This window comes from Sceloporus undulatus, chromosome 3 (assembly GCF_019175285.1).
Source record: "Sceloporus undulatus isolate JIND9_A2432 ecotype Alabama chromosome 3, SceUnd_v1.1, whole genome shotgun sequence".
NCBI classification, from domain to species: domain Eukaryota; kingdom Metazoa; phylum Chordata; class Lepidosauria; order Squamata; family Phrynosomatidae; genus Sceloporus; species Sceloporus undulatus.
The window spans coordinates 91,331,534-91,357,113 of record NC_056524.1 but is presented as its reverse complement, the minus strand read 5'-3'; the positions used below and the strand labels follow the sequence as shown (position 1 = coordinate 91,357,113).

Genomic DNA, 25,580 nt, shown 5'->3' with positions numbered 1-25,580 from the left:
AACCTGAATCGACTGACTCAGACTCAAGTTGCTTCAATGACTGAACTCTAACTTGACTCGGCAATAAATGATGCACTGACTAGACTCAAGACTTGCATATTTTTAGCAACCAACTTGGTGGTATAACTTTATCCAGAATAGAAACAGCAAATGTGTTAGGCAATGGGCTTGAGGTGGGGGGTTGAGGTCTACCCAGCAGCCGTTACACAGCGCACATCAGAGAAGACTTCTAAAGCCTTTGAATAGCTTTAGAAGGATCCTTTAACCTCAAGCTATTGCCTAGCATGATTGCTGCTCCATTCTGAAATTTTTCAAACTTAACTTTGTGTGTGTCTTATAGGTTTTCTAGTTAGTTAAATTCAGCCCCTCACTATCACCTCCTTTTTTTCCTATGAAGGTTGGTTCCCAGATTTGAGACTCAACTTAGAATCATAAAATCATAGAGCTGGTCGTAGTGGGGGACTCCTTGCTGAGGGATACAGAAGCTGTGATTCGTAGGCCGGACAAAATGTCTCAAGAGCTGTGCTGTCTCCCTGGGGGCAAAGATCTGTGATGTGACAGAGAGGCTGACAAGACTGGTCAAGCCTACTGACCAATAACCCTTCCTTTTGGTCCATGTGGGAACCAATGATACTGCAAGACACAGCCTTCAGAACATCAGAAGGGATTATGAGGCTCTTGGTAGGAAGCTGAAAGAAATGGATGCACAAGTTGTCATCTTGTCTCTTCTGCCAGTCGAAGGGCACGGTCCAGGAAGGGAGAGGAAAATAACGGATGTGAACAACTGGCTCCGCAAATGGTGCCACCGAGAACAATTTGGATTCTTCGATCATGGGCTGTGGTTCAATGAGGGGGGCTTCTGGCAATGGATGGGTTGCACCTCACGCCAGTTGGAAGAAATGTTTTTGCCAACAGTCTCAAGAATTTGATCAGGAGGGCTTTAAACAGAGTTCCTTATTAAACAGCTCAAAGAACAACACAGATGATGGAAGAATTTTCATTAGTTTCTACAGCCAAAATAAGATAGCAGCCAGTTCTATGTAAACTTACCAGGAGGGCATAAAGTGTTCTACTTATTTGAGTGTTCCGCACATACCTTTGTGAAAGAGCAGGAATTAACTTTATAATTTTAAGTTACAGTTCACTTGTCCTTAAGTCAACTAGTTAGTCTGCATTGTAATTTCTTCTTTGTTCTTCTCCAGATCCCAGAAGCTGAGGTTTCTCAAGTATCATAAAGATTAGAAAAAATCATGAGGATAAGAAAAATCAAAGGCTGTTAGGGAGATGGATAATATAGCTCACTGTTATTCACAGATAGCCAATAGGATGGCTGTACAATGGAAATCAATATGATTCCTTTCTGGTATCTTCAAAAGGCAATACAGTTGTCCCTCCATATTCGCTAGGGTTAGGGGAACAAGACCCCCGTGAATATGGAAAAACCACTGTTTTTACCTGAGAGGACACCCCTCTAGGAATCTCTAGGTCCTTCAGTGCAACTCTGTGGTCAGTGTCCAACATACACTGACCATAGAATGGCACTGGAGTAGCTACAAATGGCCTTTCAGTGCAACTTTTAGTTAAAGTTGACCACAGAGTTGCACTGGAGGACCTAGACAGTCCTAGAGAGAACATGTTAATGAAATCTGTGAATAATCAAAGCCGCAAATATGGAGGGATGACTGTAATTAGTTTAATCTCATTAGTGGGTTGGTGTTTCAACCATGGCCTTTTAATTAAGCAATTTTCATAGTACTGTAGCATTTTGCTTAACAGCTAGAAAATGGCATCCCTTGTGTACACAAATTTAATAATAGGTAAAAGTATCGTCTAAAGTGATACTGTGCTCTGAAGAAATAGCCCACTTGATTCCATTTCTGTCAGGTTTACATAGGCCCATTACAGATGGGCAAAATGTGGCATGGCAGCAGCCGTGCTAGAGTTAGGGAGCACACACCATGCAGATGCTCCCTAACTCTAGTACGTACTGGCGGCATCAAAATGGCGGCGCCCTGACCACACAGGCGACTCCATTATGACATGATGGACACATAGCATCTGCACGTCGCGTCATGCATGTGATGTCATGAGTTGCGCCATTTGCGCAGTGTCACAAGCACGATGCAAAAAGAACCCGCTTTTTGCGAGTTCTTTTTCCGCCAGCAGGAAGCCTCGCTTCTCTCTGGCGGAAATCCAGGCACCGGCAAGCCACCCTTTTTGGGCTGTCTGTTCCGCGCCATTGACTTTCATAGGTGGAAGTAAAACAAAGTATGGATACATCTTCATATTCTTGTTTACTATTAGAAAATTAATTGTATATAGTATAAATATAATTCCCCTTCCTGTGGCTGATATAGTTGGAGAAAATTGGTTAAGGGGAAGTCTGAAGAGGGATAAGACCCTACTATCCTGTGTAAATTTACAGCGCTTTATAAATAAAGGTTAATAATAATATCCTATCAATAACAATCTTGTATCATTAAGCATGAATAGCAGCAATGCAACAATATCATTAGGACTGGATTTTCCAAAAGAAAAGAAAAGAAAAGAAAAGAAAAGCTATTGTCAGTAATCCATCAGTAATCTGCACTGAAGAAACAATGCAGTTTGATACCACTTGTCATGGCTCCATCCTATGGAATCTTGGGATTTGTAGTTTGCTTTGGCAACAGAGCTCTCTGACAGAGAAGGCTAAACATCTCACAAATCCCAGAATTTGATAGCACTGAGCTATGGCAGTTAAAGCGGTGTCAAACTGCATTAATTCTACAGTGGAGATGCAGCTAAGTCTCCTGAGTAAACATAGTTGCAGAGCTGCCAGTTAAAAAAAAAAGGATATGGCTCCTGTATCTTTGCTTGTTGTGTAAAAAAGAGAATTCATCATCTTGTGTGACATTACCTAGAAATCATGGAATAAGAAATTAATTTATAAATAAAAAGAAATAAAGTAAAATATCCCCCCCCCAGCAATCTGACAAAACCCAAACAATATTTTTTCCAGAAATCACAGAATATTCAGAATTATTTGAGGAGGTACCCTGTCTTGTATTTCACCTGGCAAACCTAGCCCACACTTTTCTCATCTCTGCTAAAAGCATTCAATGTTTCTGATGCCTTTGTTAGCTTTGGAAATTGCACTCCAAGAACATCTGAAGCTATTAATTGAGCAAGGCCATTAGACACATCTAATACAGATCTTTCCTGGCATTAAGAGCCTGGTGGCTATGCCTTCTTGCTATGTGACTTCAAGTCAATTTCAGCTTATGGTGATCAGAGCTTCCTTGGCACGATTTGCTCAGAAGATGTTTGCCATTGCCTTCTTCTAAGGCTGAGAGTGAGTGACTTGCTAAAGGTCACCCAATGGGTTTCCATGGCTGAGAGGAGATCCAAACCCTGGTCTCTGGGATTCCTAGCTCAAAAGTCAGGTCACTACACCGTTCTGGCTCTGAGAGCCATTGTGGGGTTTAATTCTTTCCTTGTCACACTCATGACAAAAATTGTCTCTCCAAAGCTGCTATTGCATTTCACTAGACCTTGCCACTGGTGTTAATGATTGCTCTAAGTCCATACTTTTGAAACTCATTAGGAGGATCAGAACCATCACCAGAAGTTAACAAAATGAAAAAGCATTTTCTTCAGAACAAAAATTTGTCAGGACTATGCCGGGGCAAGAGTCACATTTCCCCTTTGTTTTCTTCCCTTAGTCCTGAAGATGTTTTGGGTTTTCAAGGCACTGCTATTTATACATTTTTTTAAAAAAAGGAGGTGTGACTGTGTTTCATTTGCACAATTAACAGCAAGCCTCTTTGGACCTCTAAAAGTATCCTAGGTGATTAGATAGTGGTCACATTATGTACTCTTCACCATGCTATCCTTTTACTGAGGACACTGCGGAAAGAAAAGAGGGTAAAAAATCTGGAACCCAGTCCTCTGATGATGGGAGAAAAGGTATTGGGAGTGGGGCCTTAAATAATTCCCAGCTTTGCTACTTTTAGAGTCATGCCTACCCATCATCTTCTAAAATCAATTGCTTAAGGGCTTTTCAGGAAAGGTAAAGAAGGCAGCTGTTTTGGCAAGTCTGTAAATTTCCAATCTCCTTTCTACAATCCTTGATACATTTACTTGGGAGTAACTTTTACTCAATTCTGAGTAAATATGCTTAGGATCAAGTGTTGCAAAGACAGAGGCAGCTGCAATGTAAGGATTTGTGGAGGAACAGGTATCTCATGAGCATTTATTATGTACTAATCAAGGTTGTTCTTGAAGATCTCTTTTAAGCTTTGGCCTCAGGACCTTTAAGGCTCCAGACCATGCCTGAAACCAGTTGTGAAACTATTTACATACGACTTGGAGACCTGCCACACTGCAGAACTAAAGCACCTTGATACCACTTTAACAGTTACGGCTTTATCCACTGGAATACTGAGATTTGTAGTTTGGTGAAGTATTCAGCCAGATCTGTCAGAGACCTCCGATGTCTCACCAAAATACAAAATCCCAGGGTTCTGTAGGATAGACTCGTAGCAGTCATAGTGGTGCTTTACTTCCCATGCAGAAACCCAATTCAAACTAGAAAAAACCCAAAAAATGGGTAGATTTTCAAATGATGCCAGGGGTTAACCTCAACAAAAAGTGGACAAAACCTGCAAAAGCGGGTAGATTTTTAGATGTTTATGTGATAGAGAAATGATGCGACATTAACCTGACAGAAAGTAGCCAAACCCCACTCCTTTTTCAATTCAGGAACTTCCGAAAGTAAAAAGGAGTGGGTTTTTGCGACTTTCCATTCAGGTTAACGTCACATTATTTCTCCTTTATACAAACATGTCTGAAAAACAACCTGCTTTGGTGGGTTTTTTTCAGACTTTTAAATCTTGTTTTGTGCACGGGATTTAAGTAATTTGCCTCTGTGTGATAAACTCCTTAGTCCACATTCACTACCACTTCTTTCGCACAATATAATAACATCCAAAACCTGTAAACAGTGATATCTTCATTGGCTCAATACAGCTATCACTAGGTTGTGGAGTTTGGATGTTATTGTACTTTGCTATATGACCATCCATTCTGGAGAGTAGGGGTCAGATCTCACCCCAGCCATGAAATCCACTGGTTGACTTCAGTGTTTTTAGGGCAGATTGCACCCTCTAAGCCTCAGAGTAAGGCAACAGCAAACCTCCTCTGCAGAAATCTCGCCCCAAAAATCCCATGATAGATTTGCCTTAAGGTCGCCATAAGGCAGAAAGAACGAAGGCACACACCAAGAACAGCAGATGGCCATCACTGCTTTCCCTGGATATGGCTCCTTTGTATAGTTAGCCTCAAAGGGGGGGAAAAGCTACTTAGCTCACAATGATTCAGGCCTCCCCCTATTCCTTTAGGCGACTCCTCAAAGCTGTTTTATGAAAGCAAAACCACTCTGGGAGACGCTCCATCATAGGCAGGGTGACCAAGCGCCCTCCTTTTCCAGGACATGTCCTACATTTCAGCCTTCTCTCGTTTAAGCATCACTAAGAAGCATGCATTTTCAACTTCTATTTGATAAACTACTTCCATTTTCCTCGAAGCCCCTTCATATGAAGGTGTCTCGTCCTCCTCTGCAGTTGGGTCACATATCTGGTCGCCCTGTAGTAGTGTCCTTAACTTTTGCTGAATGTCCTCCATTTTCCCTGAAGGCCCTCCTTTGCGACTGGGACACCTCTCCTCCCCCTGAATTAGTGTTTTTATGTGATAAATCCCCCCACTTTCCTCGGACACATCTCCTCCTCAGACTCTATTCGTATTTCTCCTGGCAGGCCCTCCATGTCGTCCCTTTGCGGTTGGGACATATCTGCTCAGTGTTTCTGAGTTTTGGTCCATGTCCTCCATTCTCCTTGAGGGATGGATATATTCGTGTTTTTATCTGGCAAGCGTCCTCCATTTTCCCTGAAGGCCTTTCCTTTGCAGTTGGGACCCCTCTCCTCACACTCTCCATTTCCCTCGAAGCCCCTCTTTGGCGCTGAGGAGGACAAGCCTCACTCACTCCCCCACCGCCATCCCTTCTCGGCCCTCTCCTTTCGGCGATCCCCGCCCTTTCCCACTTCCACAAACGACGTAGTATTTCTATCTCCTCGGAAGTCTCCCTCCTCCTCCTTTCCCGGGCTGTTGGAGTCTCTTTCTCCCTCTCCGCCTCCCAAGAACCCAGCCTCCTTCAAAAGGAGGAGGCGGGCGGAGAGGGAGGCCCGAGAGAGAGAGAGAAGATGGCGCGGGGGAGAGGCTCCGAGGCTGACAGAGGAGGGAGGGAGGAAGGGCGGGAATAGTGTGTAGGCCTGGCTGAGGCAAGGCTTGGAGGGAAGGAAGGAAGGAGGAGGAGCGAGGAGGCGGCGGCTGGGGAGCGGGAGGAAGATGAGGGAATGCCCGCAGCGGCGGTGGCGTCGGCGGCGTCGGGGCTGCTTGGGCCGAGGCCGCGGGGCTTCCCCTGCTGCTGCTCCTCCTGCTCTCTAGTCCCGAGGGCGAGGTGGAGCCGGAGCCGGAGCGGCGCTTCCCGCCGAGGCTGAGGCCTGCCGCCAGTGGGAGCGGAGGGGAGGCCGCCATGCCTTGGCTCAGCGGCGGACGGAGGCGCAGGAGGCAGCAGCAGCGCCAGCAGCAGCCCCAGCAGCAGCCCCAGGCCCAGGCGGCGTCCGCGGGGGCAGGGGAGCCCGGGACAGCCACCTCCGCCGCCGCCGCCGCCTCCGCCGCCTCCTCCTCGGCCGCCGCCGCCTCCACTGCCTCCTCCGGGGCCGGGCCTCGGGGCAGGGAGAGCTCGGAGCTGCCCTTGCCCTCCGGCTGGGAGGAGGCCCGCGACTTCGACGGAAGGGTCTTCTACATCGACCACAACACCCGCCAGACCTCCTGGATCGACCCCAGGGACAGGTGAGGCAGGCAGGCAGGATTGGAGCAAGGCTGCCTCCCCAGGACTAGCTTTGGGCGGCGCTTCCCGGGGCTCTGGGCCCGCAATGAGGGCTTCTAGGAGCGGACGTCTGCTCTGACCTTTCAGGGGTTTCGGACTCCAGCTCCCAGAAGCCTCTGCCATGTCGGACAATAGCCTGGGATTCTGGGAGATGAAGTCCAAAAGCCCTTAAAGGGCACAGTTTGGGGGCCACTGGTTTAGCCCATAGGCTGCCTATGAAAATATGATGGGAGGCCTTGTCAAAAGCCTAGGTCAGTGGTCCCAAACGGTGCTCTTTAAGAGACTTTTTGGACTTCATCTCCCAGAAGCCCCAGCCATCTGGGCCAACAGTAAGGAATTATGGGAGGCGAAGTCTAAAACATCTGGCGGACCAGATTTAGGGAATGACTGATCTAGATGGGTCTCTGGGCCAAAAACACCCTTCGGAAATAACCCCCTTTGAGAGCCACTGTCTAGGCTCAGTGCCAGGGGATTCTGGGAAGCGTAGTTTTGTGAGACATTGAGCCTCTCTGCCAGAGAGCTTTTCTTGTCACAAAGCCAAGGCACCTTTGCCTCTTCCAAAAGGCACCTCTTATCATCACTTAAGCTTTCTCTTCTTGTTGTTGTTGTTGTTGTTGTTGTTGTGGGCATTCAAGTCATTCTGGACTTACGGCAACCCTATGATGGGGGTTTCTTGCCAGGTTTCTTCAGAGGGGTTTTCCCATGGCCATCCTCTGAGGTTGAGAGAGTGTGACTTGGCCAAGGCCACCTAGTGGGTTTCCATGGCTGAGCCAGGATTCGAACCCTGCTCTCCAGAGTTATATAATCCAACGTACAAACCATTGCACCAGACTGGCTCACAAGCTTCCTCTTACAGGATGAATGTCCACCAGTTCCAGACGCCACAACTCCTTTTTGTTCCATGCAGTTTGGAGTTGTGGTCAAAACAATAGTATTTTATATGTGTGTGTGTGTGTGTGTGTGTATAAATGTGGCTTGTTCAGAATAGCAACCCGGTTCATTGAGATTTTTTAGCATCCTTGCATGTTTAACATACTCTAAATGTATTTGTAGTAGCAACAGATTTTGACTCATTTTCGTCACTGTTCCCCCCACTTCCATATTTAATATTTAATATTTGGGATGGGGAAAAACCTGATTGTTCTGGCAGGAGGTGCCTTTGTTTCCTGGCATCTCTCAACAACTTAGCGTTGTGTTGTGTGTGACCCGGATTCTCCTGTATAGAGACAGACTTGGTCAGATTTAGAGAAATATAAAACTGCTGTCCAGTTAAATGTCCTTCCTGTTTTACTTACGTAGTAGCGTTTTCCTTCCTTCTTTAAAAAACGTATTGGGATATACATTAAATTATAGTATCAGACATGTAATTTTTTAGCCCTGTGTTAAGGAGTAACTGCGACTTAACTTTTCTTATTTGTGCATGTTTTTACAGCGCTTTATTTATTATTAGAGAATTCCTCTGATGGTCAAAAAGAAGATGATTATCTTTGGTGGTGTGTACACTGATGTGTGTACACCAAGTTCTACATATAAATTATAAGATAAATAATATGTATGTATATCTTTTGTGTATATAAAGTATATACTTGCTGAGTAAGAAAGCCTGTCGTTTTCAAATTCTGAATGGTTCCCATTTTGGAAAGGAAACTTCTTTCTTGGGCTGCTCTCTATGTGTTTATTGTTTGAAAGCAGTTCCTTTAGAAACTAGGAATGTCCTGTATGGTGAGCATGCATGCATGCAGTTGTGCTGTTAATTGTTTAAGTGTGGCATTGAAACCTACCTAGTAGTTGTAATAATGAAACAACAACAACGACTGTGAACGCCTTCTCTGTGGAGCTGTCAACCTCATGGATTGACTTCAGTTGTCGAAAAGCGGTGTGCCTTTCCCTCTGAAGAGCCTTCGTGGCTGAGCGAACGTAGCATTGAACTTGAAACTGGGAGACAAGTTAAACTGCATTTCGGCTGTGGACTTGGGAAGAGTGATAATTGTTCAGTTTCCCATGTCTAAACACTGGAAATAGAAATATGCCGCTGGAATGTTGTGAGGAGGAATGAGAACATTGCATTAAGGTGCTTTACACGTGCAAAGCTATATAGAAATGATTACTTGTAAAAACACCACGATTAGAAAACTGTCGTGGGTGAAATAATGCAGTGTTTATTTTTACAGTCTTTGACACTAATCCCATAAAAACACACGTTCAGATTTTCATTCATGGTCATGGTTGGGAAGTTTGCTTTAACACTGAGAAGTCATGTGTGAATTATTGTAGGAAGAAGGACTTTTTTAAAAATAGGTTCTGTATTAAAGAACTTGCATCCTGTTTGTGTCTATTGTGCTTGAGCATTAAAAGCACAATAAAGAAAACAAGCAGCATGAATGAGGCTGTGGTTCCTCTGAGCTGTGCAGACTGTTTCCATGTGCTTTCGTGGACCTTAGGACAAGGACAAGAGATATAGGCCAATACTAGAGTAAGACTGGTTTAAAGTGAGCTGTGAAGATTAGTGCATTTTTGCAATCAGTGTGAGAAATATGCCAAATTACACTGCCCTCCTTTTGATGCGCACGCTGGGTGGTGATACTGTTGAAACTTGCCTGAGTGTGTTTTGGTGGTGAACTTTCAGGGTTATTAAAAGACAGTCCAGTATTTCAAAACAACAACAATACTTATTTCTTACCTGCCTCTTGAGGCGGGGAACAACAACCAGTAACAACTAACAAACAACATCAGTTAAAAAACATCAGTTAAGGATTCTACTTCCCAAACCCTTTCAGGTTTTGATCAAAGTGGAGAAGTGTTTGTGATTTCTGTTGCCCCTATCCTGCCACCCTCCTCCATCCCACCCTTTATTTACCCTGAACCAAGAAAAGAAGTGAAGAAGAGGGTTTTTACTTCTTTCCTCTTTTGCTATCCTGCCATTTCACATGCCCCTTAGGTCTTATAGTCTTCCCAAGGCCATCTATGGTAAGTAGCCTTTGGGAAAATGCCTACTAGTCCTGTATACCATTACCTTTTCAGTCCCAATTCTTGATATGTAGAAGAGCACACCAGGGCCGAGAAGCCACAGTTCTACTCACCTATAACAAACTTCAAGCAACAGTGAAAATTTAAGACGGCCTTTGGTGGTACAGTATCTTTCAACCATATGCTACTCTTAGCCCTTGACATTTTTGTCCTATGTTGCCTTGTTTTTACAGTCTCTCTCCCTCTCTGACCCTGCCTCTCTCAGTCTTCTTACCTGCCTGAAGATTCCTAAATAGTTCTATACAGGGAAGGTTTTTGTCTGCTTTTCCCTCTGTGTTGAACTCCCTCAGAAATTTCTTCTTGGCCTGCACAACACCAGGGGTGAGAAATCTCTGCCCCACAGGTCAAATGTTGTTCTCCACACCCTTTAGATTGGACATCTTGGCTGTTGTTTTTTAACTAAGATCCATTGTCCTACTAGCCTGGCTTTCTATTACTGATATTATTAACACCTTTGTACTCATTCACCCATATAAAGTTAATGGAGGAAACATAACACAACTTGGATGCAGATGAATGCCAAAATTCACATGTTGTGTTTTATGTGGCAGTAATCACACTTGCAACTCCATCCAGTTCTGATTTTCATCCTACCCACTCTTGGTTCTAGCCATTTTCACTGCTGATTACATCAGGATTTGATCAAGGTAATGTAGACCTCTTCAAGGAAAAGATTTTCCCTTCCCCATTGTGTATACAACATGTGCGATAACCAGCACATTTTATGCTTTTTAGTCATCTGCTTGCTAATGACCTGCATCTGTACTCCAGAGATTCTTTCTCTACTCAATTTCTAATTCCCAACTGCTTTTTTTTTAATGTTTTTACTTGGCTAAATTTCTGTGTTGTCTCTACTTCTCAGTGTTTAAGATAGTTTTGTTCTCATCATTGTTCCCAAGCCCTCCCTTTTTGTTTGCCTTACTTAATCTATTGAAGCATCGCCATTTACTTTGCTGAAAGATAAAGCCTTGGCACTCTCTTTGATTTCTCCTCTTCCCTGCTCTTCCAGATCATGTTGCTTCTCCCTGGAGTGTTAAAGAAAGGTGTGTGTCTTCTTGGCAAAAATCTTGTCCATGCCCTGTCTGTTGACACACCTTGATCAGTTTAAGTCTGTCAAATGTTGCTAAAATACTTCCTCTTCTTTGTTGTCCTTTCCATTTGTTGCTTCTCCTTGGAGAAGAAGGTATTTCCTGTCCACTCCAAGATCTCCATAAGAACTATGGAAATATCTCCTATGATACTTTCATAATGCAAGCTCACTTACTTCTCCCTCATACCTTTGCTTTAGAAGTTTCTGTTCAAGTGAAGCCTTTGGCACAGCCACTAGTGTTGTTTAGGATCTGTAACTGCAATAATATATTTAACTTTCCAAGGTTCAACGTCTCTCATCTTTCTCTTTTGTGTTTCTGGCTTTTTTACACAGGTGGGCAATTGTACCAGAGAATGGTGGGTAGGATCTGGTGACAGTAGTAGTCAGCAGGTCGGGCTGGCATTATCATCTCCTTGGGCTCTTGCCAGTGGAAATACACTTGTTCATTCACATATTCTCACTCTAATGTATGTAGAAAGATATTGTAGCACCTTTGAGACTAACTGAAAGAAAGAAGTTGGCAGCATGAGCTTTTGTAGACTTAAGTCTACTTTCTCAGAAATCTATGAAAGCTCATGCTGCCAACTTTTTTCTTTCACTTAGTCTCAAAGGTGCTACTAGATTTCTCTACATACTGATTCTACAGATTAACACAGCTATATCTTTGAATTCTAACATAATGGTACATGAAGGGAGGATTAATTCTACCATCTCATATGCTGCATTATTCTCCTAATCACAGCTCTATCAAACAGGTATTTGGCGTGATTTAGATGAGAATGAGAGTAATCCCAGCATGCCATCCCTCCTGCATGTCTTCTTCACCAGCTCAGTTGCATCCCAGTGCAGTTGTCCTCACTGCTATCTTCAGCAGCTAAATTGCACTCGTGTAGCCCTTCAAAACTGTCATATGTATGAATGGTACTGTATAAATAAGCAATGAGGAAGTGTATATATTACATATCAACAGAAGCATTGTCAAGATTACAATTTCAGTTTGCTTGATTCTTATGAAAGTGAATAATGTTGTAGCGGTGTATCAGGTCATACACCCCTTATCTGCATTTCCAAGGAAGCAAGCAAGAACATTTTAAAGTATTTTACGGTCCTCTGAAGGAAGGAATATGTGTTTTTTAATACTGAACTGTGCTTTCATAAGTGGAAAGCTTGACTATCAGCCAGAACTACCTTGCCAGAAGTATGTGTGGAATGTCGAGTAAGCCCCAGAAATGTTTAAATTGTGCCTTTGTTTAATGAAAACGGTAAAAATGTGTGCAATTCCTGTTTTAAAAAAACAACAGTAGAACAAGTGTACTAGCCAAACTTCTCATACTTTTAATTTTTGAAAACAGTTCTTGTGTGAGCCATTCTTCCATGTACATGGTTCAGTTCAATGCATATAGCACTAGGATTCAACATGTTACTTTAGAATCATAGAATAATAGAGTTGGAGGAGACTGCAAGGGCCATCCAGTCCAACCCCTGCCATGCAGGAACTCTCAATCAAAGCATACCTGACAGATGGCCATCCAGCCTCTGCTTAAAGACCTCTAAGGAGGGAGATTCCACTACACTCCAAAGGAGTGTGTTCTACTGTCGAACAGCCCTTGCTGTCAGGAAGTTCCTCCTAATGTTGAGGTGGAATCTCTTTTCCTGGAGCTTGCATCCATTGCTCTGGGTCCTAGTCTCTGGAGAAGCAGAAAACAAGCTAGCTCCCTCCTCAATATGACATCCTTTCAGATATTTAAACAGGGCTATCATATCACCTCTTAACCTTCTCTTCTCCAGGCTGAACATTACCAGTTCCTTAAGTCGTTCCTCATAGGTCATGGTTTCCAGACCCTTCACCATTTTAGTCACTCTTCTTTAGGTGTGCCCAAAGGCTATAGTATACCAGCGGAAGCTTTTATGTCAAGCAAAAGACTGCCGTGTCACAAATTATTTTTGAAAATCCCTAAAACCTCCCAGAGCAGTATGCTATATGACACCAGCCACTGGTATTTGAGAAAGATAATCTGGAGTTTCCTTAGACATAGATTAAGAATTTACATATTTCTGTGGTTTCTATGAAGGATGACATGTTGCTTGTTGTGTATTGTATCCATGAAAATGTCAGAAAATAGTTATAGATTCTATACGTTGTACACTTTAAGAATTAGTGTGAATGTGACATCCATTGTTCAGTAAGAAAAGCTGAAATGTACGCATTTATATACTCATTTTGCATGTTCTGCTGTACTGATTTTCCTTACATATGGGATAATGGAGCAATGTGATGTACTGACTCTTCAGCACCTACTTTATTTTTTTATTTATTCCATTTATTCACCACCTTTCTCCCATAGTGGGACCCAAGGCAGCTTCCAAAGAGGATGAGCTTTAGTGTTTCTTTTTTAAAAAAACATACACAATTAAAAACATCCACCTTATACTGTGTAAATAATTTAAAAACCAAATGAAAGTTAATAAATAAAACACCCATCTCCAAGAATGTTCCCTGTTTATCCCTTAAAAGCCGTTACTATGTTATGAAATAACTTCCTTTCAGGTATGCATAATTTACTAGCCTACATACATGCCTGTAAATATCTATGGTCTTTGCATTACAGTGGCACGTAATGTTTCCAGATTTGATCATCTTGAGGCACTTGGCAGGTGAAATATTTGTGGATGGTAACATGCAGTGAGTGTTTGAGTAACCCTTAGTTAAAAATGTGAAGACATATGGGGGATGGCTAAACTATTCTGTAGATGAACTAACCTGATATATCTTTATCTATGGGACAATACCCGTTTTCGTAGAGTGTAGTGCAAATGTCTCAGGCTCCTCTTACTTGCATGATTTTTAGAAGGTCTTGTGTATAGTTCTATGGAATGCATTGTCAGCATATATAGAACAGGCAGGAAAGGATTAAATGGGTGCAGTGGGAATTCATCATAATTCTGAAGTCAGCAGTTAATTCAAATCAGTGTGCTTAACCGTTGTCTTCAGCTGCCGTAATAGTATTAAAATTCTCCCCTTTAAATAGATTAGTGAAAATGATCTTTTGAAAAATATTCAGTCAACTTGTATAACTATCTAGGACTATACTAATATTGATCAGTTCTTCATAACATACATTGAATAACTAGGGCCTGTTACAGACTGCCAAAATAAAGCTGCTTCGGGTCTCTTTGGAGATATGCTGTTTAAATGATGCATGCATCCTAAGAATCCGGAAGCTGCACCAAAGCTGCACTCCAGTGCTTAGGAATGGAGTGTGGCTTTGGCGCAACCTCAGGACTCTTAGGACCCATGCATCATTTAAACAGCATACCTCCAAAGAGACCCGAAGCAGTTTTATTTTGGCAGTCTGTAACAGGCCTGAGTGTTGTAAAAAGATCAGATGAGACGTTTCAGTAATTACATGCCCTTGGTTCAAGAAAATAAGAACATTTTTTCCTCGCATACAACTTAGGTCTTACAACTGGTGCCATCTCTATGTTTTGGATGAAAGCTCCTGACCTTCCTGAGCATTAGGTATTCTGGCTTGAGATAATGGGATTTACAGTGCCAGATTGTGTTAAGGTGTATTAGGTGATCATTTAGTTAAATATATCAGTTATAAATTTAGGGACTTGCTCAGGATCTGGCTTGTGAAATTGTGTGTAGAAATACATTTCCTGCAACACTGGCTGTGGAAAGTCTCAAATGCTTTGGAGCTGTGAAACTAAATGAGTATTTAACCTTAAAAAAAGGAGGGAACAAGTAGGAACATATTTTCCCTAGTAGGAAAAGTTTGCAAAGTCTGTGAGTGTTTAAGAAAAAGACAGATCATGATCTGTGTTACATAAAAGCTTGCTTCATCATAACTAATAGGGAAAATGAAGATATCTAGTTGACATTGGGTTTTATCTAGGGATTACACAAAAGAAAGGTAGGATATTGTGACTGACCCTTTCTCTTCCCTTGCACCTGTCAAAAGGTCTCTGTAGAGGTCTGAAAACTGTAGGCTATGTTTCAGATTTGATCATTTCCCCTGAATAATCCTAACCTGGAATAGACCTTTTTCACAGCAATTTCAAACTGGGTTCATATTTCTGTTGAGATGTTCACAAGACCAGGATGGAAGTCACCTTCAGGTGAGACCACACTAACATACATGGAGGTTAGCAGTCCCCCCCCCCCGTATGTTTTTTGTTATTTTCTTACTATGCCTTCAGATTGACTTACTATGTCTGTCCTAGGTTTTTCTTGGGAAGATTTATTCAGAGGCAGTTTAACATTGCCTCCTCTAAGGCTAAGAGAGTATGACTTATCCAAAGCCACCCAATGGGTTTCCATGACTGAGCATGGCTGAGATTTCAGGCTCTAGTCTCCCAGAGTACTAGTCCAACATTCAAACCACTGTATGGTGTTGCCTCTTCTCTACCAAGTTCTATGTCATGTTCAGGCCTCTAGTGAGAATCCATAGGGCTTAAGGCAGGATGGATGTTGTGGCTCCTGAGAAAGCTTCAAGTGAACATTTTTTCCTAACAAGGTCTAAAACTAAATGGAAGTGTTTTATCCATCCACAAAGTGAGAGGTTTAAAAGGGACAGGCATTTGGTATTTTCCTCTGTGTCCAAGAAATCATGCCAGCCTCATTGGTGACATCAGTACATTGTCTCCTGAGATTGTGGAGCAGTTGAAAAAGACAGTGCTATCCTACTCCTGGTGCTAGGTCTACCATTGTTGGTCTGGACTCATGGATCTCGATCTTTTTGAGTTGGTAGTATCTGATATCTCAGGCTTGGGGTCTCTGGCTTTCCAGTGGTGTTCCTTTAATGGTTTCTTTGTTGGCACTACTGGTACTTCAGCCTCTGAATTTGTGTCCTGGTTACTCCTGGGGTCAAGACGTTGTGGCTGGTGGATCTCAAGTTTCTAATTAGAGACAAAGTAGATGTCACAGTCTTGTAATCTGCTTACCTCTGGTTTAGAGAATGAATAAGAGATGGTGATATCTGCCAGTCTGCCACATTAATATAGCTGGATCTACCTATGGGTGATGAAGTGGAAAAGACCTTGCATATCTTCTCCGTCCCTTAGATATCATTGCTGTAGCCTCATAGTTTTGGAATTGATGTTATTCTTATGTCTTTCTTTTTGTTTTGCCTGTTTTGCCAGGGTGCTTCACGGGTTTTCACCCACCATCTAGGCATGAAACTGATTAGGGAACTTATGAAAGTGGTGATTGATTTGACATGAATGAATCTGTCAATCTGAAATTATCTTGGATATTCTGCCTACAGCAAGGGGAAACATACACTAACTGGGTTGCACTGCTGCATATGTGATTTTGGCTGAGAATTAGATAGATTTAACAAAGATTTGAGGCTATAATTAAGCAACTTTTACACATGTTTAAAAAAATAAAAACTTGAGCTGCTTTAATAGGGATTTTTGTAACTGTCGTAGTGTTGTATTGTTATTTCATAAAGCAGCTCACCACTAGTTGTGTGTGTGTATCCCCCCCCCTTTTTTTTTAGGCTGTACATGAAATATTTTTGCTGGAAGCTTGTTTAAAGATTCAGATTTCCGTTGCAGGACAGTAATGTTATGCCACTGTTTTAGCTGATTATAACATTAATAGTATTGAGTCCCTAATTCTATCCTGCAGCACTGGAGATAGGATTGGCTTCATTTAAAGCTCACTTGTTATGCATAGATTAAGTAAAATGCCTGAAAAAGGATTTTTAAAAGAAAATTCATGACATCCACCCCTTTTAGATTTTTGCATGAAAGTGATATAAGGAATGGAAATGTGTAGGGAAGACTGCAAAATTAGTATTTTTTTGGATTTATCTCAAATCCACATAACCACCAAATAGGCCTTTTACATGGTGTGACAGTATAAGTTCAAACTATTTTTATATTACTGGTCTTTAAAAAGGTATGTGTGTTGGGGGGGGGGGAGAGGAGCAGTGGCTTCTCGCAATCCTACACTTTTTGTCTTCATCCCTGAAAATAGCAGAGAAGGGCTTCTGTCAGACTAGTTGAAACCTGAGCTCCCTCCCATGGGAGATGTCTTGAAAAGAAAGCACAACCATTACACTGGAATGGTGTAAATCATGTTGTTGTTATTGTTGTTAACTGCCTTAAGTTGGACCCTGACTCATGGCGACCCTGTGGATGAGACATCTCCAAGACCCCCTATCCTCCACTGTTCTGCTTAGGTCCTGTTAACTCATACCCATTACCTCCCTAATACAGTCTATCCATCTAGTGTGCCGTCTTCCTCTCATTCTACTTGCCTCCACCTTTTTGTCACTTCTGATGAGTCTTGCCTTCTCATGGTTTGTCCAGAGTACAACATCCTCAGTTTTGCCATCTTGGCTTCTAGTAAGATTTAAGGCTTGATCTGTTCAAAGAACCCATTTGTTTGTCATTTTAGCTGGTATCCTCAGCACTCTTCTCCATCACCACATCCTAGACGAATTGATTTTCTTCTTATCCACTTCCTTCACTGCATGTATGGATGCTCTTGCATCCATACAAGGTAATGTGGAATACAATGGCTGGTATGATTCTGACTTTAGTGCTCAGTTGTACAGTGAGTCCTTGTTATCCACTGGGGTTTGGTTCCAGGATCCCCCGTGGATAACAAAATCTGTGGATGCTCAAGTCCCATTAAATACAATGGCAGAGCAAAATAGTGTCCTTTTTATAAAATGGGAAATCAATGTTTGCTATTTGGAATTTATACTTTGTTTGAATATTTTCAAGCCGATGTTGTTTGATTTTGTGGATAAAAAATCTGTGGATAAGGAGGGCCGACTGTATATCTTTAGGGTCTTTTCTAGTTCTTTCATTGTTGCCCTTCCCATTCCTAGTCTTTTTCTGATTTTCTGACTGCATTCTCTTTCCTGATGGATCCAAGGTGAAACTCTTACTATTTCAATTTTCTCATTGTCTAAGTTGAATGTATGTAGGTCCTCCTTGGTCACTATTTTTGTTTTCTTTATGCTCAGCATTAAACCTGCCTTTACCTTTCCTTCTTTGACCTTCCTTAATAATTGTTCCAAGTCTGTGATGCTTTCCGTTAGTAGTATGGTGTCATCCACACATCTTGGATTGTTGACATTCCTTCCTCCTAACTTTATTCCTCCTTTCTCTGAGTCTAAGTCTGCTCTTCGTGTGATATTGATAGAAGACTGCCAGTTGGGAATCATTCTGTTTCTTCATATTCTGTTCTAACAGTAGCCTTTTGTCCTAAATACAGATTTCCCATCAGGACTATTAGATCCTGAGTTAAATCATACATGTGAAGTAAATTAGACCTGTTCCAGCCATTGGCCTTGCCTGTTGACTTATGGCAACCCCATGAATTTTATAGGGTTTTGTTAGGCAAGGAATACCCAGAGGTAGTTTTGCCAGTTCCTTCCTTACTTTACCTAGCAAATAAAAATAGAAACAATATTTGCAGGGGCTCTGTTTGGCAGGCAGAGGTGCAGGATGTCGGGCTTCCCCCTATACTGGGAAATTGGGACTATAACTGTTGGAATTCTAGCTGCCTGGGGCTGACATGCAGACAGAATATCAATTAGTATTGCTTCCATCAACTTTACACATTAAACTGTTTAGGTTACATGCTCCAGGATTTGGTAACTTATTTTTCTTAAGATCCCTGGCAAACTTCATTAATTGTTTCATGTAAGTTACTTATGCAGAAAGCCAAGCTTGGATTCAACCATACACGGCTGGAAAATATATATTTTTAAATTTAAATTCCAAAAAGCAAGCCTTGATTTTGCTATTTTATATAAGAAACACAATTTCACTATGCCATTGTATTTAATGGCGCTTGGGCATCCACAGATTTTGGTATCCATGGGGTGGGGTGGCTGGTTCCTGGAACCAAACCCCAGTGGATAACAAGGGCCCACGCTGTACCGAAATTATCTGAAATGGTTTTTTTCTGTATGTTCAAGTCTGAATCAGCATATACATTTTTCCGAGGATTTATAGACAAATGGACAAAGTTCATATAAAGATGAGGTGTTACACAGTATAAAAGTATGTTTTTTCGTGGGTTTCTCGGGCTGTGTATGCTTTTAAATTTGAAAATAAATTTATGCCTACATGGCGGCATGGTCCCATGGAAAATGTGTCCTGACTGTGAGAACACATATACTTTACTTTTACATAAATAGTCTCTTTTAAAATGCAGGCTTTGAACTTCATACATTATACATTATTTTTAAGATAGGCTCAATGGTATATTTTAAAATATGCATTTTCTGCTCAAAAGAGCTCTCCACTGTCTGTTATGGTAAAGATAGAAAAGTGAATGAAAATATTGTTAAATGTCTTATGTTTCTCTTTATTTTTTGATTATCTGTGATGCTGGTATTTGTTCAGCTATTTACAGCAAACCAAATCCACCCAGCTAGCCTAGTAGAATATAAATTATGTGGTTCAAAATGTATATTTTTTGTGTTATTGTATTTACATATAACCCAGTTTTTTTCTTACACTAATACTGAATTTTGCAATCAATTATTAGATATATTTGGATGGATCAACATGAGCATTTTCTTTGTGGATGTTTTAGTATCAGGTTTTTTATTTAATAAGGTGTGCAGTTTTATTGTTCCAGTGTTGTTGAACCCCTTCACCCTTTTTAGCAGGCATGACAGACTTGTACTTTCTTCTATTAAAGCGATGTGCAAGAAACTTCAAGGTGGCATTTATGAGTTGTGGAATGAAAGGTATGTTTGTGCTATTAACTTCAGGAGGAATAGCAGAATATTTCCCATGTACCACATAGTTATATACATACTGCTGCCCTTTCGAAATCAAAATATTTATCCTCCAGTGATTTCAGTCATGGAAAACCCATGCATACTTGAGAAGGTACTTTTGCAGAAGTAATTAAATACTGGTTTGGTTGTCACAGGCATTTTGATTTTAACCTATACTTGTTAAGGCACATTTGTAGACTTGTGCTGAAGTTATACTTTGCTCAGATAAGTAGAGAAAAACTGTTAGTTCTGCCAAATGTATTTTTTAAAAAGTTGCTGCTCTCTCCTATTTGAAAGGTGCAACTTTGGTGGGGAAGAGACTCTTCTTTTGCACTGATTATTCTTTTGTGGAAAGACACGTTCATCAAGAAACCACATTCATACAATCAGGGAATTCCGGTAATAGTTTTTTGTCCTGTATTTTTGAATTATTTTCTATACTTGGATATTTCCCCTCTGATAAGTCACCTGGGAAAAATAACCCAGCCTGTTTGAACTATAAAGAGTGTGAGGATCTGAAAGAATTACAGTGTGCCTGCGCCAAGGGCGGGCTTGCCATCTGCAAATTTCAGCTTCCACGGACGGCAAGCCTTGGCTTTTGCAATGGGCACGCATGCATGAGGCGGTGCTTGCATGAGTGCTCACCAATTGAAAAGAATTAGACTTGAAGTCCTGTGTTTTTTTACTATTCGTGGGAGGATCCAGAACAGAATCTCTTGTGAATAGCAAGGGCCCACGTAGTACCTTGTGTCTTAACTTTTGTTGTGTCATCCGAAACAGAATTTGGACAAATGGGAACTGCCACATAATTTTGCAGCATGCTTCTGCCTCTGCAATAGAGATGGTCCCCTTCAGGCTTCTGTCCAGTCAACTGTATCTTTTTCTTCAATCCATTCAGACGTTCCATTTTCTTTTTCATCTGACAATCAGTATTTTGTGGCCTCATTAGGCTGTATTTGGAGGTTGTTACCACCTTTAGTGTTTAGAGATTTTGTTTTTTGTATTTTGTGAAATTTCAGATATCTCACCCCAAGGATGCTAATTTCTCCTCCACAATTTTATCCTCTCCTTTTGGTTCCATTCCTTTTGACAGTTGCCACTTGCTGTTAGAGGTATGTCAGTTCATAGCGTGGTTATATGAGCAGCCCCTGTGTGTTTATATAGAAAAGAAATAGGCCTGAAAAGTATAGGAATAAAAAAACCAAGTAAAGCTTTATTTTTGACAGTGTGTGTGTGTGTGTGTGTGTGTGTGTGTGTGTGTATCTTGCCATACATCCAAGGCTCTCAGGGCAGTGACAATAAAAATCAGGTTCAGTGGTTTATAACGACTTGTTTTGTTTTGTTTTATTTATGTCCCACCTTTCTCCCTGTATGGGACATACGGCCCAATTTAAAACAGTGTGAATAGTTTAAACAAGCTAAAAGCTTATTAAAGAATCAAAGAATTTAACAAATTAGAACTATTTAAAACCATGTAAAAATAATTTAATGCAATTTAACATTGCAGCTTGTTGTCCAGCTACTATACTTCCATATTTTAAAGTGATTTTGGTTTGGAGCTGATTATCAAATAGAATCTGATTAACAGGCTGTACAGACCGGCATCTTTGGCAGGTCTGGGACGGACTTGGGATGTGGCATCTACACAGTGTGCACCCTGACTCTGCCCTCAGGCCGGCGTGATGCCGAACATTGCATCACACAGTGTGCGGCATCACGGTGCTACTCTGCCACTGCATCTACATGATGCAGCACCAAAGGAGCCCCGAAAAGCTACATCACTGATGGCTACGGTGCCCTTTCTGTGAGCTTTTTGTGGCTCCTTTTTGCGCTGTGGAAAAGTGAGATCAGGGCCGCAGCTTGCAGTTACCGCTGCCCCGATCTGGCTCTAAAAGGGTGGCCTGTAGAGCCCCAAAGATTGTTTGGGAATCATATTTACATCATAGCCATTTTGAACTGTTGGGATACAAATGTACAAACAAATTGTTAAAAGTAATCTGGCATTCTATTCCACAGCATTATGGGAATTCAGTAAAAAATAAATAAAAAAGAAAGACTTGTTTCTCTTTGCTGTTATTTGAAATCTGTCATTTTGCGTCAATCCTGAATAAACATTAATATTCCCAGAAATTTTGAAGCTATGGAAAAATGCCATCCATGCCATTTGGGGTGGGGGGAACAGGGGCATGGCATGTAATGTAGGAGAAAAATTGAAATACATCCAAGAATTTATTTTCATATCAAGTCCAGGGCTGTGGAATTGGATCAAAATTGGAAGCAATTTTAGGAGGAATCAGAGTCAGTAGAAATGTACCAACTGACTGAATGTACCAACTGAAAATAAAAAACCAACAACATTTGCCTAGTTGGTTGCATATTATTTCCATAGGCATAAGTTTTCTTGTGGTGGAATGTTATATTTCAATATATTCTGTATATTTTACAATCTGTCAATCTAAGTAGTCTGATGATTTACATGGTGGTGATGAAGATCCTTGTGCTAGCATTATACTACAGTAATTGTTATTTCTAATTAATATAAATTTGCCATTTATCGTATATACACAACTATAAGTTGACCTCATGTATAAGGTCAGGTTTTGGGGCCAAAATTATGGATTTTGCCATGACTCATGGATAGGTTGAGGGAGAGAGAGGCAGGCTAGCGCCACCAGGCCTGCCTGGAAGAAGCCCTCCCCTTCAGCCACCATCTTGAGGGAGAGAGAGGCAGGCTAGCATCACCAGGCCTGCCTGGAAGAAGCCCTCCCTTCAGCCACCATCTTGAGGGAGAGAGATTGTATTATATTGTATTGTATTGCATTTTTGTACTGTACACCGCTATGATCATTGCGGAATAGCGGTCTATAAATAAAATGTATTATTATTATTATTAAAACTTCTTAGTTTAGTATATGAAGGTACTATTATGCATACTTTTAAAAAACACACATATAAAAACATTAGATTCATCGTTGTCAATTTCCGGGGAATTCCTTGGTAGCACTTTTATTTGTATGCATTCATGCTAAATTAACTCTATGAAGTAATTCTGATTTAAAATTTTGAGATGTACAGTGGTACCTCGGGTTACGAAATTAATTCGTTCCGCGGCTAATTTCGTAACCCGAAAAACCTTCGTAAGCCGAATTGCCATAGGCGCTAATGGAAAAATAGCTCTCTGCTGCCCTCCGGTGGCGGAAAATAGCGCCGAGGTTTTTTCGTAACCCGAAGAAACCTTCGTAAGCCGAAACAATAAATCCCTATGGGATTTTTTCGTATCCCGAAAAATTCGTAAGCTGGGTAATTCGTATCCCGGGGTACCACTGTATTTTTAATGGCAGAAATAAACTGGTAGGATTTACATCAGTTGACAGGGCCAAGTCAGTAAATTGCAACACAGTAGTCTACTGATTACCTTGTAGCATGGCACTGTAGTAGGTAGGTAGCATCTGGGCATCTGCTCTGAATGCTTCACCTACCCCTGGTGTAAGTATAAATTATGTTCTCAGAGGAATTGAAAGTGTTTTGCGAATTTATAAATGGTTGCTGGAAAGCACTAAGTTTGATTTACATGAAGCTGAAATTGAGTACAATAAAAAGTCAGATTATTTTGTACAAGTAAAACAGTGAAAACTTTCCCTTGATTCAAAGTGAGACTCAAGTTGTAGTTTGCACTTCCAAGAAAATGTGAGGTGTCCAAAAAGGACAATATAAGAACTACAGAAAAATAAGTCAAGAAAATTGTTGGAAGGGGTTTTATGTGGGAGGCTAGGTTTAGTGTTTTCAGTTAACTACTTCTGTTTGGGATATATTGTACAGATATAATATGTCTGATTAAATCAGAAGTGTTTATTATTCCTGTTGTGATACATACTTCAGAGGAAATACCAACAATGGGCTGATTTCCAAGAATAAATGTTTCGACGGTAGTCAGGATTGAAGTGTTTTTTTGGTACTGGTCCTTTAAAAATACAAACATAGGAAGTTGATATACTGAATAAACACTTCTAGAGCTTGGGAACTACAAGGGAAATAATAAGAGGAAATGGAAATTTCTATTTTTAACTTAATGATACTTGGCTTTTGGGGGGAGAGTGGACCTGATAATTGGGGAATAAGTGCCAAAGCGGGAGATTCTCTGAATCTCTGGGTGGAAATTGCATGATTGGTTGTAAATATCTGATTTGATAATCTCTAGTTTTGTTGTTTATTGAAACTGATTTTCTGCAACGGTTTTGGGTAGTGATTAAAAAAACTACTGTGCTCCCAGTCTTGGGGAGGAGTTGTAGTTAAGCACGTCTGCTTGGCACTGAGTTAAAAGATGGCTTGTGTAGTTGTTCACTGAATATTTGGAAATGCATTGACAGTATCATATAATTTAACAGATTTTGAAGTGAAAACATGAAAAAATAATAATGAAGGATGAAGTATTTTTCTCAATTGTGAGAATGCCCTTAGAGAGAGACATATGCAGTATTCTAATATTCCAGGACTTAGTGCCATTGCAGAAAAGCTGTATAACTTGTTATAAAAGAACTAATGTTTATAGCTCTTACAGTTGTAAAGGTATGCTTGAAAGTGCATCACTAATGCCTGTTCTCTATCTCAGAAGCTTAAAGTGATTTAGATAATACTGCTGGTCAAAGAAATTTGCCCCTCTTTGCATTCTTCAAATCTTACTCTGGAGTCTATTGGAAGCATATTTAGGCATGGGGCAACAAAATGGGGGAAACCCTGTTGTGAAGTGGACTGATTACACAATGTTTGATGTGTGCTTTGGTCTAAACTAGGAAGAGTAGAAACTGTTGACTTGCCTCTGAATAGCAGAAAACTTTCACTCAAAATTGTAGATATCCTTAATTCTGTACAGTGAGCTCTTGGTATCCACTGGAGTTTGATTCCATGACCCCTGTAGATACCAAAATCCGTGGGTGCTCGAGTCCCATTAAATATAATGGCATAGCAATATGGTGTTCTTTATATCTAAAATAGCAAAGTCAAAGTTTGCTTTTTGGAATTTATATATTATATATACTCATGTATTAGTCTAAAAATTTTAGTGGAAAAGTTAACCTAAAAAAACCTAAGTTGACTTATCCATGGGTCAATGTAAGTACTCTTCTTTGATTTGTATAAAAAAGGAACCAACCCCTGCTGAAAGGCAAGAGTGTAATCTGTCGTGGAACCACTGACTCCCTTCTGCTCCATCGTCCATCCTAGCCTTCAGTGTGAGCGCAAACAGTTATGCCTGCTGGAATTTTGTAAATTTTTTGGCATTATTTTCCTTTGTTCCGTCCTTTAGATAGATCCTTTGTAACATGCCCCTAGGTTTTACCTTTGATTTATACATGCGCCTTAGCAAAATCCATAAATTTGACCCCAAAATGTGCCCTTGACTTATACATGCGGTCAATTTATAGTTGAGTATATACAATATTTGTGCAATATTTTCAAGCCATGGATAGTTGAATCCATGGATAAAGACTCCATAGATAAGGAGGGCTGTCTGTACTTTACACAGGGACGTAGCCAAGGGGGGGGGTTCTTGGGGTCCGGACCCCCCTTCCATTAGAAAAATGAATGGTGTGTGCTGCTGTGCCGCCGCACCCAAGCCCTATTATAATGGTGGCACTTAGTCTGGACCCCCCCCCCCTTCCTAAAATCCTAGCTACATCCCTGCTTTACACAAGGTGAGGACTTCAGTGTTCAGTGGTGAAGAACTTGAATTACGTACGTACTCTCTCTCTCTCTCTCTCTCTCTCTCTCTCTCTCT

General features: G+C 41.1%; 1 protein-coding gene across 2 annotated transcripts in view; it reads left to right on the top strand.

The window, feature by feature from the left end:
- Window positions 1–6,286: 6,286 nt before the first annotated feature.
- LOC121925521 (protein WWC3-like) overlaps window positions 6,287–25,580 on the top strand; it is a 529,629-nt gene continuing 510,335 nt past the window's right edge. Inside the window, exon 1 of one of the 2 annotated variants that reach the window (XM_042457755.1) lies at window positions 6,287–6,891. In XM_042457755.1, coding sequence (XP_042313689.1) covers window positions 6,572–6,891 — 320 coding nt within the window. In that variant the 5' untranslated portion in view covers window positions 6,287–6,571. The remainder of the gene's footprint in view (window positions 6,892–25,580) is intronic. The other variant, XM_042457754.1, reaches the window with a different exon arrangement.